Source organism: Danio rerio, chromosome 2, assembly GCF_052040795.2.
Source record: "Danio rerio strain M-AB ecotype USA chromosome 2, GRCz13ab, whole genome shotgun sequence".
NCBI lineage: Eukaryota > Metazoa > Chordata > Actinopteri > Cypriniformes > Danionidae > Danio > Danio rerio.
The window spans coordinates 37527350-37540850 of NC_141022.1; the positions used below are offsets into that span (position 1 = coordinate 37527350).

Sequence of the window (13501 nt, forward strand, 5' to 3'; positions counted from 1 at the left end):
TTAATTGCATTGTGAGACCTTGATCTTTCCTTCAACAACTTTGGATGTTGAAAAGACATGATGTTCAACAGGATGTTGAAAAAACATTTTTTTTTACATGTTTATTAGCTTGAAGTATTAGCTCTTAGCTCAAAAAATGCATACATTTTTTTTTTTTTAAATTGAATAATATTTAAAACAAAATGTAATTCTATACAGCAGTGGTTCTCAAACTTTTTTCACCAAGTACCACCTTAGAAAAAAATAGTCTCTCCAAGTACCACCTTACGACGCTATTTTTTAACCAGTATTAAAAAATAGCGTCGTAGGCCAAATTAAGCAGCTACAGGTGTGCACAGTTTAAAAACGATGCAGATTAATTCCTATTATTAAGAATATGTATTATTATCATTCATTTTAAACATTTGAAATAGTCTGAACATTAACTGTGCTTGCAGATTAAAAAAAAAAGTTTTTGTAAAATGTGCTTTTAAAAGTTCATTAAAAAATGGCGCTGTTCTTAAAAAGTAAAAAGAAAACTGCTGTACTTAAATCTAAAGTATTCATTGTAGCCTATTCATCAAAAGCTGGAGATGTTGCTTTTACCTTATAAATATAGGCTATATGTCACATTCCTACACTTTCAGACAAATCTTGAAATATGTTAAATGTAAATATGACAGGGTTCATACAGGCACAGCCTAAAGAAAAATCAATTACAGCACCTATTTTTTATTTTTTTTTTTCAAGACTGACATGCTATGTATTGAAGACCTGAAAAGTATTCTCAGCAACCCATAAAACATTGCATAGGAATATATACAAATAAAAAACATAAAAAAATATTATTTATTGATCATATATTAATAATATAATAAACCTGCACTAAATGCTTGAGAAATATTTTTTGTACTCAAGTAAAAATACTATTACACAGCTAAAATAACACAAATTTTAGTAAATAATATTAATATTAGGTAAAAGTACAAAGTACTCTTTTAAAAAGTACTAGTTGGTTACTTTTGAAAAAAAAAATCAGATTTTCATTATGAAATCACTTTTTTTACGTGGAAACCTGATTGAATGGTTTAATTGCTTAAATCCCAAAGCTACATGTATAGGAAATTGCACTAACAAAGAAAGTATGGTCGATTTTTCCTTTCATGACAATTAATATTTTTCAATAGCACTGGTAAAACTACCAAATAATCTTTAAGCCCATAGAGACACTTTTTGCCAATTTTTTTAAACGATATTTACAAGTTTTGAAAGGTTTAATTGAAGTATATGGTAAAAAGATTTAAATTTAGCCTTTTATTTACATATTTTACACTATTTTTCTTTACAATATGGCAAATTTGTTTCTTAAAAAGCTGTACATCACATGTAGATTTTATTTTACATTTAACCTAATCTAAAATAGAAACTTAAAAAAAAAATACAAGTACACTGTCAGTAAAAAAATAAAACAAATGACTTCATTTTACTTGAGGTATTTAAAATATGACAACACTACATTTATCAGTGCGAGTGCTTTAAGAGCCTTATTGTTAATTTTGATAAATAAACAATAAGTAACAACGGATTGCTTTGAGCTGTAATGCTTTAAGACAGATCAGAATACAGCTAAATGTGTAAATCACACAAATACCTCATCCAGAAACATTTCCAGCATAATTAATTTGTCGTAAAGAAAAAAAAATAAATACACCTTTGCTAAAAGTAAGTTTCACTTCACAACACAGCCAAATAAGAAGACCATTAGCATTGTCATCGATCATGTATCAATCTATTTCTTAATACTTGATTACTTTGAATACTTTTGACTAAATTTAGTCAAGGAACAAAGATAAATGTCTACTTTAATAGTGGAAAGATCGCGATTGTATTCTATCTGAGCACACAGGCGATCCTGAGAGGACTTGCAGTTCATTTGAAAAAAGCATATTTAAGAGCTCGCATATCTGTTTTAGCGATTTGCGTACATGAATGCGATCTCGTGTTAAAATAAAGCACTCGCCACATTTGTAGAAATGAGTTATTGCGCAATACCTCCATTCCCGCGCCGCCATTCAGACTGTATTTAGAGGAGTGACAGGTCAGAGGCGAGTCGACTCACTGTCGGAGAGCGAAACGTGTTTGTAGATCATCAAAAAGGCAGGAAATATGTCCGCCGTTTAATTACTCTGCTAGACATCTCGATAGTGAAAACATCCGAGAAGCATTATTTCAACAAAACATTTGTTTTTAAGTTGTTTTTTCTGTCTCTGCAACACAGAAAGCATTTGTCCCGCCCTTACGTTTCACGCAACTAGACAAGGTCGACTGTGATTGGCTACTTTTCATGTCAGTCAAATCACGCTTCAGAATCAATTCTTAAACTTTGGAAACTGATTTATAGCAGCTTATGACACAATGCACTAAAATAAACATTCTAAGCACAGCGTTGTGATCGTACGCTTCACAAAACAGCCAATGCTGATCACATCGATGTTATATTAGGCATTAAAGGATTAAAAGTGTTAATTGTTTCTTTCATTATTCAGCGGTTCCTCCGCGTACCACTAGGAGGAAGCCCGCGTACCACTAGTGGTACGCGTACCACAGTTTGAGAACCACTGCTATACAGTGTTTACTTTCAAGCTACTAAAATGCCAATAAAGTCACTTTGTTGAACTGCACAGTTCAATATTTAACATAAAAAATTGAAAGAGCAGAGATAAAGGTTCCTTAATGCAAATAACCATAAATAAAATAATAATATAAGCTGTGAATCATGAATTATTGAACCTGTTAATTAACGAATATTCTTCACAGTCAATAATTTCACAGAGCCAGTAAAATTATTTTCTTTTTATTTTAAATGTGGAATAAAACTATACAATTTGATTAAAAATTTTAAATAAAATCTAAATTGTATAAAATATCTGAATCGGCCAGTTTGCTTTAAAAAAATCAGAAACACTTCTGGTGCATCACTAATTTAAATCAAACTACTGTTGAACAGCAAGTAAATGAACGGCCAGCATCCTTGTTTAATGTCCTTAAGAACCTTTGCTTTAGTTTTTGTGCCCTGAAGTGATTGATGACTAAGGGTTTTTGAAAATACAGTTTCGGAAGAATGCTGACATGATCTAATCACTTTAAAAAAAGAATATTCATCTTTTCCGGGCCTCAGCTCTCGCTCGGGGCCAGTGCAGATGGTAAGCTTGGCACAAAGTGAGACAGCTTTTTTAGTCACAAAGCAGAGATGGCTGGGGATAACTGGCGAGCTTTGTGCACTGGGGTTGTGCGATGAATGGCGATTCTAGTGCAGAAAGCCAAAGAAATGAGAGCTAAGGGGGATCTTTCTGCTCAAAGATGGTTTTAAAAATCGTGATGTTCATTAGCATGTACAGGTACATCGCCTTAAAAGCATGAATTGTAAAAGCCTCTGGTGGTTTCATTGAATCTTTAAAATTGCTTTTAAACTGAAGGTTAGAAGTTGTTTAGTATGTGAGCAACACCTCAGTAGTAGTTCTTTCTGAGGCCATCCTGGATTTGCTGCTTCTTCTTCTAAAACACGCATAATCTTTTATTTATGTAAAAGAGTTAGTTCAAACAAAAATAGTTCAAACCTTCTTGTCCTTCCAAACCTGCAGTACGTTGTCTTATGCGTAACATGGAAAAAAAACGGACCCTTTTGACTCGCCAGTGTATAGGCAAAAATCAATCTGACTAATAATTTTGAGGATTATTTATGATTCTTACATACATAAAAACTTGAATTTGGTGTTTTGTTGCTCTTGTCAAACACGTTACTCTCTATAGACCTGCTCTTGTCCAATCTTAAAGCAGTGCTAAAGTGTGCCACTCTCGAAACCATTTATACAGAGCCAGATTACAGACCTCTTATTAGCCAGCTTTACATACTGTATGTCTAAATCTATGTGGGTATTTAGAGGAATAGCATGGGTTATAACAACTTTTCTCCCTTTCTGTATAAAGAATATAGTGTTGAGATGAAATATAAGTTTTTAATGTGTTTATCAGGATATCGATAATTATTTAATATGTTTTAACAATATATTTAGGAATATTAGGACCACTTTATTTTGCTTGACCAACATTGCCAAGTAAAATAGTTTTACAATATATCTCACCTCTTTACAATAAAATAAACATACGTGTTAAAGAGACTCTTAAACTTGATAAATAAAAAGTGTGTGCCATGGTAAAAGTAGATCAACATCTAAAAGTTGTCAATAAAAATGATACAGTAAACCTCAAACTCTGTAAACAAAACAAATTATGATAATCAAATCTGAGCTTTCAAGTAAAGGAACTCATCATCATTATTCAAATACATATTGCAACATGACTTATTGTGAAGTTGAATGACTACATTTCCTACTATGCTAAAAAAAAAACAATATGGGGAGCTTGTAGCTGGGATGCACAAGAAAAGAAACCTAAAAGCCACTCTGGTGAGATCCTTACATCCCTTTTTTATTTACAATCTCCTCACTGCTACTAAACGACACTTATTTTCGCATGTGTTGTTATTCTGACCTGCAGATTTGGTTAGTTTTACTTGCAGATTTAGAAGCAGATTGGATAGTTCTAGCGCACGGGGTATTTGGGAAAAGTCTGGATGTTTTCAACTAGGTGTACCTGCAAATTGCTTGCACAGCATGTGCACATTGTTCCCATGTGTGCATTGTGCACGTCGCGCGTCACACTCAGCAGCCACATTTTTCGTCTATTTTAATATTAAAGTTTTTGCTGAATGATTTGTTTATGAAAATGTTTGTATGTAGATATCATGTTCAAATTTGAGTGTACCCATAATTACAAATGAGACCCACAGATTGTTGTTATTAGCTAAAGATATTTTAAATAGTTTTTGGTAATTAAAATTAAGCATTTTAATATTAGATGAAAAACTTTGTAAACTACAGCTTTATAAATTAAACTTCATAAAAAATTAACTGAAATACAACAAAATACAGTTAAAGAAAAAAGTATTAGCCCTTTTGTGAATTTTTTATTATAGTTTAAATATTTCCCAGGTCTTAATTGACAGAGCTGTATAAAAAATACCTTAAGCTTATATGACAAAAATCATCTAAATTTATAAATAACTCAAAAATAAATCTCTCTCTCTCTCTCTCTCTCTCTCTCTCTCTCTCTCTCTCTCTCTCTCTCTCTCTCTCTCTTTCTCTTTATCTCTCTCTCTCTCTCTCTTTCTCTCTCTCTCTATCTCTCTCTCTCTCTATATATATATATATATATATATATATATAAATATCTATCTAAATAATAATATCTATCTATTTATTTTGGAAGGGCTAAATTATGACAGCAGTTAAAGGCATAGTTCAACAAAAAAATTTAATTTGGTTACTATTTACTCTCCCTCAAGTGGTTCAAAACCTTTTTGAGTTTCTTTCTTCTGTTGAACACAAAAAAAGGTATTCTGAAGAAAGCTTTAAAGCCTGTAATCATTTATTTCCATATCAGGAAAACACATCGGAGTATTCAATAATTCCACAATAGTCCAGCTTTCTTCAAAATATCTTCTTTTGTGTTCAACAGGAGAAAGAAACTCTTGAGTGAATATCAAATCATGAGAGAATAAACAATTCTGAGTGAACTATCCCTCAAAAGCTCAACCTTTGTTAAGCACATTTGGACACTGCACAATGGAGCTAAGTCTTTTCTCCCTTGGTAATCTTCTATTAATTATGTAAATAAAAGTAAACAATGGAATCTTTTTTTGTCATGCTGCAGCGTCCCCTGCTGGGTAAGCTGAGACTGCAGGTCGCTGAGCTGCTTGAGCGTTATGGTGTTCCAGTTCGAGACCCATCTGTCTTTCACTTTTTGTGGGTGGTGGACTTTCCACTCTTCTTACCCAAAGAGGATGATCCAGAAAGGCTTGAGTCGGCCCACCATCCCTTCACTGCCCCAGTCCCTGAAGATGCACATCTGCTGTACACCAGACCCCACATGGTATGATGCATCATCATCACAGTTTGTCTTTTTAAACTAGTAGAATATTTGCTGTGCATTTTGATGGAAACATTTAAAGGATGGACACAAATCTTGATTTCAGTAGTGAATACTAATGATTTGGTGCTTAAAAATAGTTGGTAAATTGTTGGTAAAAATAGTTGTTTTGCTTAATTATTTCTGCCTGTTTACTGTTTGTAATACACACTTTTCATGAAGTAGAAATAACTGATGCATGCTTGAAAGAATTATTCATTTCTTAAAAACGCTTTTGAAAAGTAATTAAGTTATTGATGTTTTGGTTTGCTTTTCATTGTGATTGTCTGACTTTTGGGCATCAGTAGTCGGCTTTTCATCCTAAAGTGATAGCGAATCTTTTAAAACTCGCTATATAAATAAAAGTATTTATATCCCAAATGTGGATTTAGGCGTGTTTTCATCAAGTTGTTAGAGTGACTGACTGTAGTATTGGTAACCTAGTAACCAACAGTAAACAAGGCAAGCATAATAGATACAGGAATGTCAGAGGTTATTTGGCAAATTTGTGTTTATCTACTAATGTTCACATTAAGGGCCCTATCATACACCCGGCGCAGTGTGGCGCAAGACGCGGCGCAGTAGTCTTTTGTTAGTTTCAGCTTGGCGCAAGAGTCGTTTTGAGGCGTTGCGCTACGCTGTTTAAATAGCAAATGCATTAGCGCTCATATGTGCGCCAATAGGCGTTCTGGTCTAAAAAGGAAGGTGTTCTGAGGCGGACCGCTGGCGTGTTGCTAATTTGAGAATCTATAATAGATTTTTCATTAGACCAAAACTAACCTGGTCTTACACACTGCTTAATATGCACAAGAGAGCAATAGGCAAATATCTTTACATATGAAAAAATGTAAATATTAAGGATATATATATAGTATATAATAAGAATAGATATAGAATATAAATATAAAGGATTAAAATATTACAAAACATATTATTTTCTAGCCTACATAAATATGAAAAACCACTGCTTTTATGTCTTCTTCATCTCGGGAGGCTTTTTCAGTTCATTCATAACAATTTGCTTTTGTATAATGTTATTATTATTAGCAGTATTATTTATTATATCCATATTTATATTTGTTTTATTAAAAACAAGCTTAGATTTGCCCACCTGTCAGGTTTTAGACCATATGGGGCACAGCATGTGTTTGAGGATATAACTCAGGTTTTTGAGCTCATTTTGCTATTATTATTCATTTATTCGTTTGCTGGAAATTAAAACTGAATTTAGAAATAGTTTTGAAACGAATATTTGCGCTTAACAAACAAAAGTTTTTATTTATAGGTTAATTGATGTCTGTGCGTAAAGGTTTCCCTATCCAAGAGCGAAAGTGAAAGTGATCCATTATCTCTCATTCTCACGCAGTAGATGCTCTGTTTAACAGTTTTCTGTTAAAAAAAACTGTTAACTGTGAACTGTTTGCTTGTGAAATGCTCATTTTTTCCACTTAGACTTACTTTGCGTCCTGTAAATAGCGAATACGCTCTTGGCGCGACACAGCGGACTCTTAAAGGGAATGGGAGATTATATATATATGAGATTATAATTGGTTTATTCTCAAAACACATCTATAACTCATTAAGAAAATAAACTCAACCCTTTTAGATCATGCGCCTTGGCGCAAGGCAGATTTCCCGTCCTTAAATTAGCAAAAACGCGTCCTGACACGCCCTGAAAGCGTTTGCGCCCTGCGTTTTGCGCTCTGCGCATGGACCGTCAAAATAGAGCCCTAAGTCTTTTTTGCACAAGTCCAAAACCATTTCAAGTGTGTGTAAAAAAAAACTATTTTTTGTGGATTATTCTGAATTTTATTCTGAATTTAGCATTTCCAGCACTCATTTCTCATGCGATTACTTCAAAATGTACTTAAACACAGTGATGTAAACCCAGCTAAGAAAGTCAAATTGGATAATTTATTAGCAAATATAATGTTTTGCTAATTTCAACATTGTATCACAATCGAATTATCTAAAATTAGAAAGTAAAAAAACTTTAATAAATGTTTTTGCTTTTACCAATTTCCATTTAAATCCAGTCAAACTGTTAACATTTTTATATTGTTTACTAGTTTTAATTATTGTTGTTATATGATAAATACATTGAAAAACAATTTAATTACATTCCTGTCAATTTCTTTTCCAAGTTACACTTAAAGGTGCAGTTTGTAGGTTTGACACCTAGGGCTCTATTTTGACGGTCCATGAGCAAAACGGAAAGCGCAGGGCGCTTTGAGAACCTTTCTGACTGAATGAATAAAATACGCTGTTTTCCACCAAGGCACCCTGGGCTGCTGAAATATAATTGGCTAAACCGCCACTGGGCAGGTTAAAAGTACCAAAACAAAGACAGTTGTTCCGGCACATATTTTCAAAGCAGAAATGCATTGTTTTCCCGATAATCAAGAATGTTCACTTAGCATTTCATTTAAATATCTGCAAACATAGCATGATATTTTTATGCTTTAGTTAAGTCAAAACCTATTCTATTTTATAACTGTATGACACGATTCAATTCCATATCACAGACAAGTTTGTGTGAAATTAAAATGCACAATGTAAATTTTACACTGACTATAAATAGCTATTGTTTGTATTCATTTTTGTAGTTGTGTATTAAATTAGAAATACACAAAATGGAGGCATTTCCGCTGGTGGTCCCAGTCTTTTCAACCCACTGTGTGTTTTGATGTGCATCGTAGCATGAGCTAAGTTTGCGATACCCAGCAGCAGTCTGTGCTTTTATCACTTTGTAAGTCTACAGTCATAAGCTAAGCCTTTCACAGAGGAAATTTATGATCTCGCTCTGAATCCCAAACGCTGTTTATCTGCTCTCTCAGGTGCGTGGCCAGCATTACGACTTAGTTCTGAACGGCTGCGAGATCGGCGGAGGTTCAATCCGCATCCACAATGCCTCTCAGCAGTTGTACATCCTGGACACCATCCTCAAGGTAATGGAACAAGAGTGAAAAATGACAGCGCTTGTAATGGACGTTTCCACATTCCAAACTGTACCGTTTTCTTATTTGTGACTCTTACTCAACACCCCCGCTCTACCCTTGTGCGGTCGCTCTGGCAACCCATTAAGCTATATTTAACTGCCTTTAAAGAAAACAAATGCTTTGGATCTTAGGGCGAGGGAGAAGAAACATCACATTAGGGTGTTTTTACTCAAGCGGCAACTGCTATCTAAAGATTTGGGTCTACAAAGAAATCTTTTTGAAGGTTTATTTACTCTCTTGACACTGAAGCAGTTGCATGGTTCTGTACAATTTTTATGCCGAGACTATGAACAATTCCCTTTCAAGCTGAAAAGGTTGCGATTTTACAAGGTTTGCACTGTTTTTTTGTTTTGTTTTGTCTGTGTTACAGGAAGACCCATCACTTCTCTCTCATCTGTTGGAGGCTCTGGACTCCGGGGCCCCTCCTCACGGTGGAATCGCATTAGGTGAGCAAGCATTCAACACATGCTACCTTGGACTTTCACAAGGTTGTTGGGGTACGACTGTGACGAAAGGCCTTGTTGATTGCATTCTCCTGTTGGTTAAAGTGGAACCGTCATGCTCAAAACCTGAAATTGCTTGTCCAGCCAGGAATTTTTTGGCAGCTTTGTTTCAGTTCGAGACTGTAAACGAAGGCATGAAGTGCCCTTGATCATTCGAGAACTTCTGTTTGGGTTTATTTCTGCGTGTTGCAGCTCTACAGCTGATTTTTACAGCTTGCATTAACTGTGATGTAGAAAATTAGCATGTTCTTGTTTACATGATAAAGATGAAGAAGTGTTAAATAGCTCTCTAACAACTGAGAGAAATGTGTTTAATTATCAGAAACATTCAATTCAAGCTTATTTGTATAGGCACTTTTCACAAGAATCTTTTTGATACACCAAAAATACAACAATATAATGATATACCTATCTATGCAGAAACTTGAATCAGTTTTAATTGTCAAAAGTGAATTTATGCATCATTACATTATAATATATACATTGCTGGTCAAAAGTATAGGGTCAGTTGGATTTTTAAATGTTTTAAAATAAGCTTATTCTGTTCACCAAGGCTGCATTTATTTCATCAAAAATGCAGAACAAATTGTGAAATGTTATTGCACTATAAAATAACTGTTCAAAAGTAGTTTATCAAATAATTTAATCATTTATTCCAGTGATTTTAAAGATGAATTTTCAGCTTCATTATTCCCGTCTTCAGAGTGACATGATCCTTCAGAAATCACTCTATTAATAATTATTATTATTGTTGTTATTATTATACTATTATTATTATTAATAATAGTTTATTAAATGAATGGCAATTTAATAAATGCTGCCTTGATGAACAGAACAAATTTCTTAAAAAAAAAAAAAAAAAAAAAACTGACTTTTGACATAACACACACACTGGAACAGCTTAGAAGCCTATTGTCCAGATACTTTTGGATCCTTAACAAGTGGAAGGCAAATTGAACATGAGAGTCTGCAGTTAAAGCACATTTTGTTTGTTATCTTTCATATCAATTCTGTTAGTGTATAGAGCCAAAATGTTAGAATATTTATGGACCTAAGTGTGTGTATGGGTGTGTGTGTGTGTGTGTGTATATATTTTATATAATATTAAAATATTTGTTTATTTATTTGTGGAGTTTAAAATGTCACAATTAAATATTATTTGTCATTTTAATGAAACATGAAAATTTTACTTGAAAATTCTCTTACTGATTACTCACCCTCAATTCATTCCAACCCCATGAGACCTTCATTCATCTTTTATATAAAATTGAATATTAAATATCCCTCTATAAAAATAGCAAGGGTACTGAAATTTCCAGAAAGATACCAAAACTATCATCAACCGTCTATGTGTCATCAGTCGTTCAACTGCAATTTTGTAAAGCTACAAGAATACTTTTGTGCTCACAAAACACTAAATATCCGTAGGTGACTAAAGGTCTTAGGGGTCTGGAACAACATGAGAGCAAGTAATAACAGAATTGTCATTTTTTGGGTGAAATTTCTCTTTAATGTAACATCTGACAATAAGAAATACCTAAGGTTTGACAGTAGGTATAAGCTATGTAATTTTCATTTGTTTAAGGACTCTTTTCACATTTCCATGTTTCTCAGTAGCGGAAGTCGTCATAGTTGGGTAAACTTGGGTAAATATAGCTGGGTAATTTTTTTTTACAATACCATTTTCTGAAATAATAAAAGAAAAACTTCATGATGGTGTTATCAAGACTTTCAGAAAAAGGAAAAAAATGTGTGAGACTGATAACGGTTGCAGACTGTCCTGCCCATGGATGCTGCATTAGAAATGTCTAAATCAGTAAGCGGTAATTAGTTTTTTGTAATTTGATGCAAAGATGATATGTATTAACATAGTTTTTTTTTTAATATTGTTATCAAAAACATTTAAGGATTTAAGATTATGATGAATGTTAAATGTGTCATAACAGTCAAAGAGTCCAGTTGTTGTTGTTTTTTTAAATAACTTATTAATTTGTCATTCAGTGAATCAAACCTGACAATAAAGATATATAATATTACAAATGAATTCTTCAGATAGATTTTGATCTCCTGAACTTCCCATTCATCAACAAAAAAATCATGGTTTTAACAACCATAGTAGCATAACTGTTTTCAGAAAAATCCTGTAACACTAAATACTGGTGTAATGACTGCTGAAGATTTAGATTTGAGTTACGTTTTAAAATATGTTGATAAAGAAAAGCAATATTTAAAATAATAATTTTTTTAAACAAATAAATGTATACAAAGTAAATAAATGTCCTTGGTAAGTGTGTGTGTGTGTGTGTGTGTATATATATATATATATATATATATATATATATATATATATATATATATATATATATATATATATATATATGTATATATATATCCTTTTTTGGGGGGGTATTAATAACAAATAATGATATCATCATTAAATTAAATAACTTTGAATTAATACATGTATTTATTTCTAACAGGGCTGGACCGACTGGTGTCCATCATTGTTGGAGCTCCCAGTATCAGAGATGTCATAGCTTTTCCGAAATCTTTCCGAGGTCATGACCTAATGAGTCAGGCTCCAGACTTTGTCTCTGAAAAAGATCTAAAGCCGTACCATATTTCTGTAGTCTGGCCTATCGCAGAGTGACCGAGCCAACTGGACAACTCAGCGTAAGCATTAAAAAATAGTTTAACATGCATACAGTGTTCGGTTTGCATGAGGATGCAAGACTGTTGATGATTTCCACCGGTGCGGTCGCCATCTGTGCCCACGCCTGGCAACAGTATTCAGAACAGAAACAGCAGGATCACTTCATGTCCAGAGAGATTTCAACACCATCATCTGCTGCTTACACAGATTAGTCATGTACTTTCTCAGCATATACACGATCTGTAATAAGTGTCTTCAACTGTCCGTATTTTCATTCGATTTGTTTCAGAGATCAGCAGTGAAATCCAGAGATGCTGGGTTGTGTGTGTTCCAGTAGGGGGCAACGTTGTTCCACTGCATCTGTTTACTCTTCCTCCTCATTTTCCACATGCCCTGCGGTGTGAAGTCAGTCTGCACCATATTCTCATTTTTCCCCCCCTGTTCTTTTCCACCCCACCACCAGACACACCAAATAAAGCTACATTTCAGTTTTTCCTCAGCGATGCCTTATCTGTAAAAGCAGATGCTCATTTTTCATGCCCAGGTACAGCTACTCATTACAGCCAGGGTTGTTTTAAAGCAGACCTGCGCTTTTGGCCGCCAAGCTGTGAACACAGGTCTTTGTATATGACATGCTGTTTTTGCTTGTCTTCTTATGACTTTTCTAGAAGTACCCACTCATCACCTATTTACATGACCATGCTTACTTGAAAGTTCCTGCCTACATTCGGTAGGTGTTTACATTAGTGCTGTAGAGACAATTGCAGGGCCGAAAGCTCAGATATTTGATAATTGAGCTCTTTGTGTATCGGACTATTTCTATTAAACTCTGATCAATGTTAATAGTTTATAAAAGCAAGCAATTTTTACATACTTTTTTTCTTGTTGTTGTTGCTATTTATCATGAAAAAAAAACTTTCTGTGATTTACAGAGTTTTTATGTTGTTCCATTTGGTTTTATTTCTATCAAACACAAAAGGAGATTTGTTGTTTTTTGTTCTTTAGAATGATCTTCTTTTGGGTTTCCATATAAAAAAGGATAAGGTTAGTCATGCATCACAATTTCTGAAAGAATACTTGTATAATAATGGATTAAATATATTTGGAGGGTTGAAATATTTGACCAAAAACCATGACCTTTTATGTAGCACTTTTTTGTTTTTGGTGACACATCTTGACTGTCATGTCGGTTTTCTTCTGTTTAATAACATACTTGTCAGCAGTGTGCAATTTAGTGTGCTTGAAGGGATAGTTCACCCCCCAAAAAGAACATTTACTCATTATTTACTCACCCTTAAGTTGTTCCAAACCTTGATTAGTTTCATTTTTCTGCTGAACCT

At 33.6% G+C, this 13501-nt stretch overlaps 1 protein-coding gene across 1 annotated transcript in view; it reads left to right on the forward strand.

Moving 5' to 3' along the window:
• Positions 1-13034, forward strand: part of dars2 (aspartyl-tRNA synthetase 2, mitochondrial) — a 38829-nt gene extending 25795 nt beyond the window's left edge. Inside the window, exons 14-17 of the mRNA XM_087241053.1 lie at positions 5752-5970; positions 8844-8954; positions 9376-9451; positions 11989-13034. Coding sequence (XP_087097179.1) covers positions 5752-5970; positions 8844-8954; positions 9376-9451; positions 11989-12158 — 576 coding nt within the window. The 3' untranslated portion in view covers positions 12159-13034. The remainder of the gene's footprint in view (positions 1-5751; positions 5971-8843; positions 8955-9375; positions 9452-11988) is intronic.
• The last annotated feature ends 467 nt before the right edge of the window (positions 13035-13501 follow it).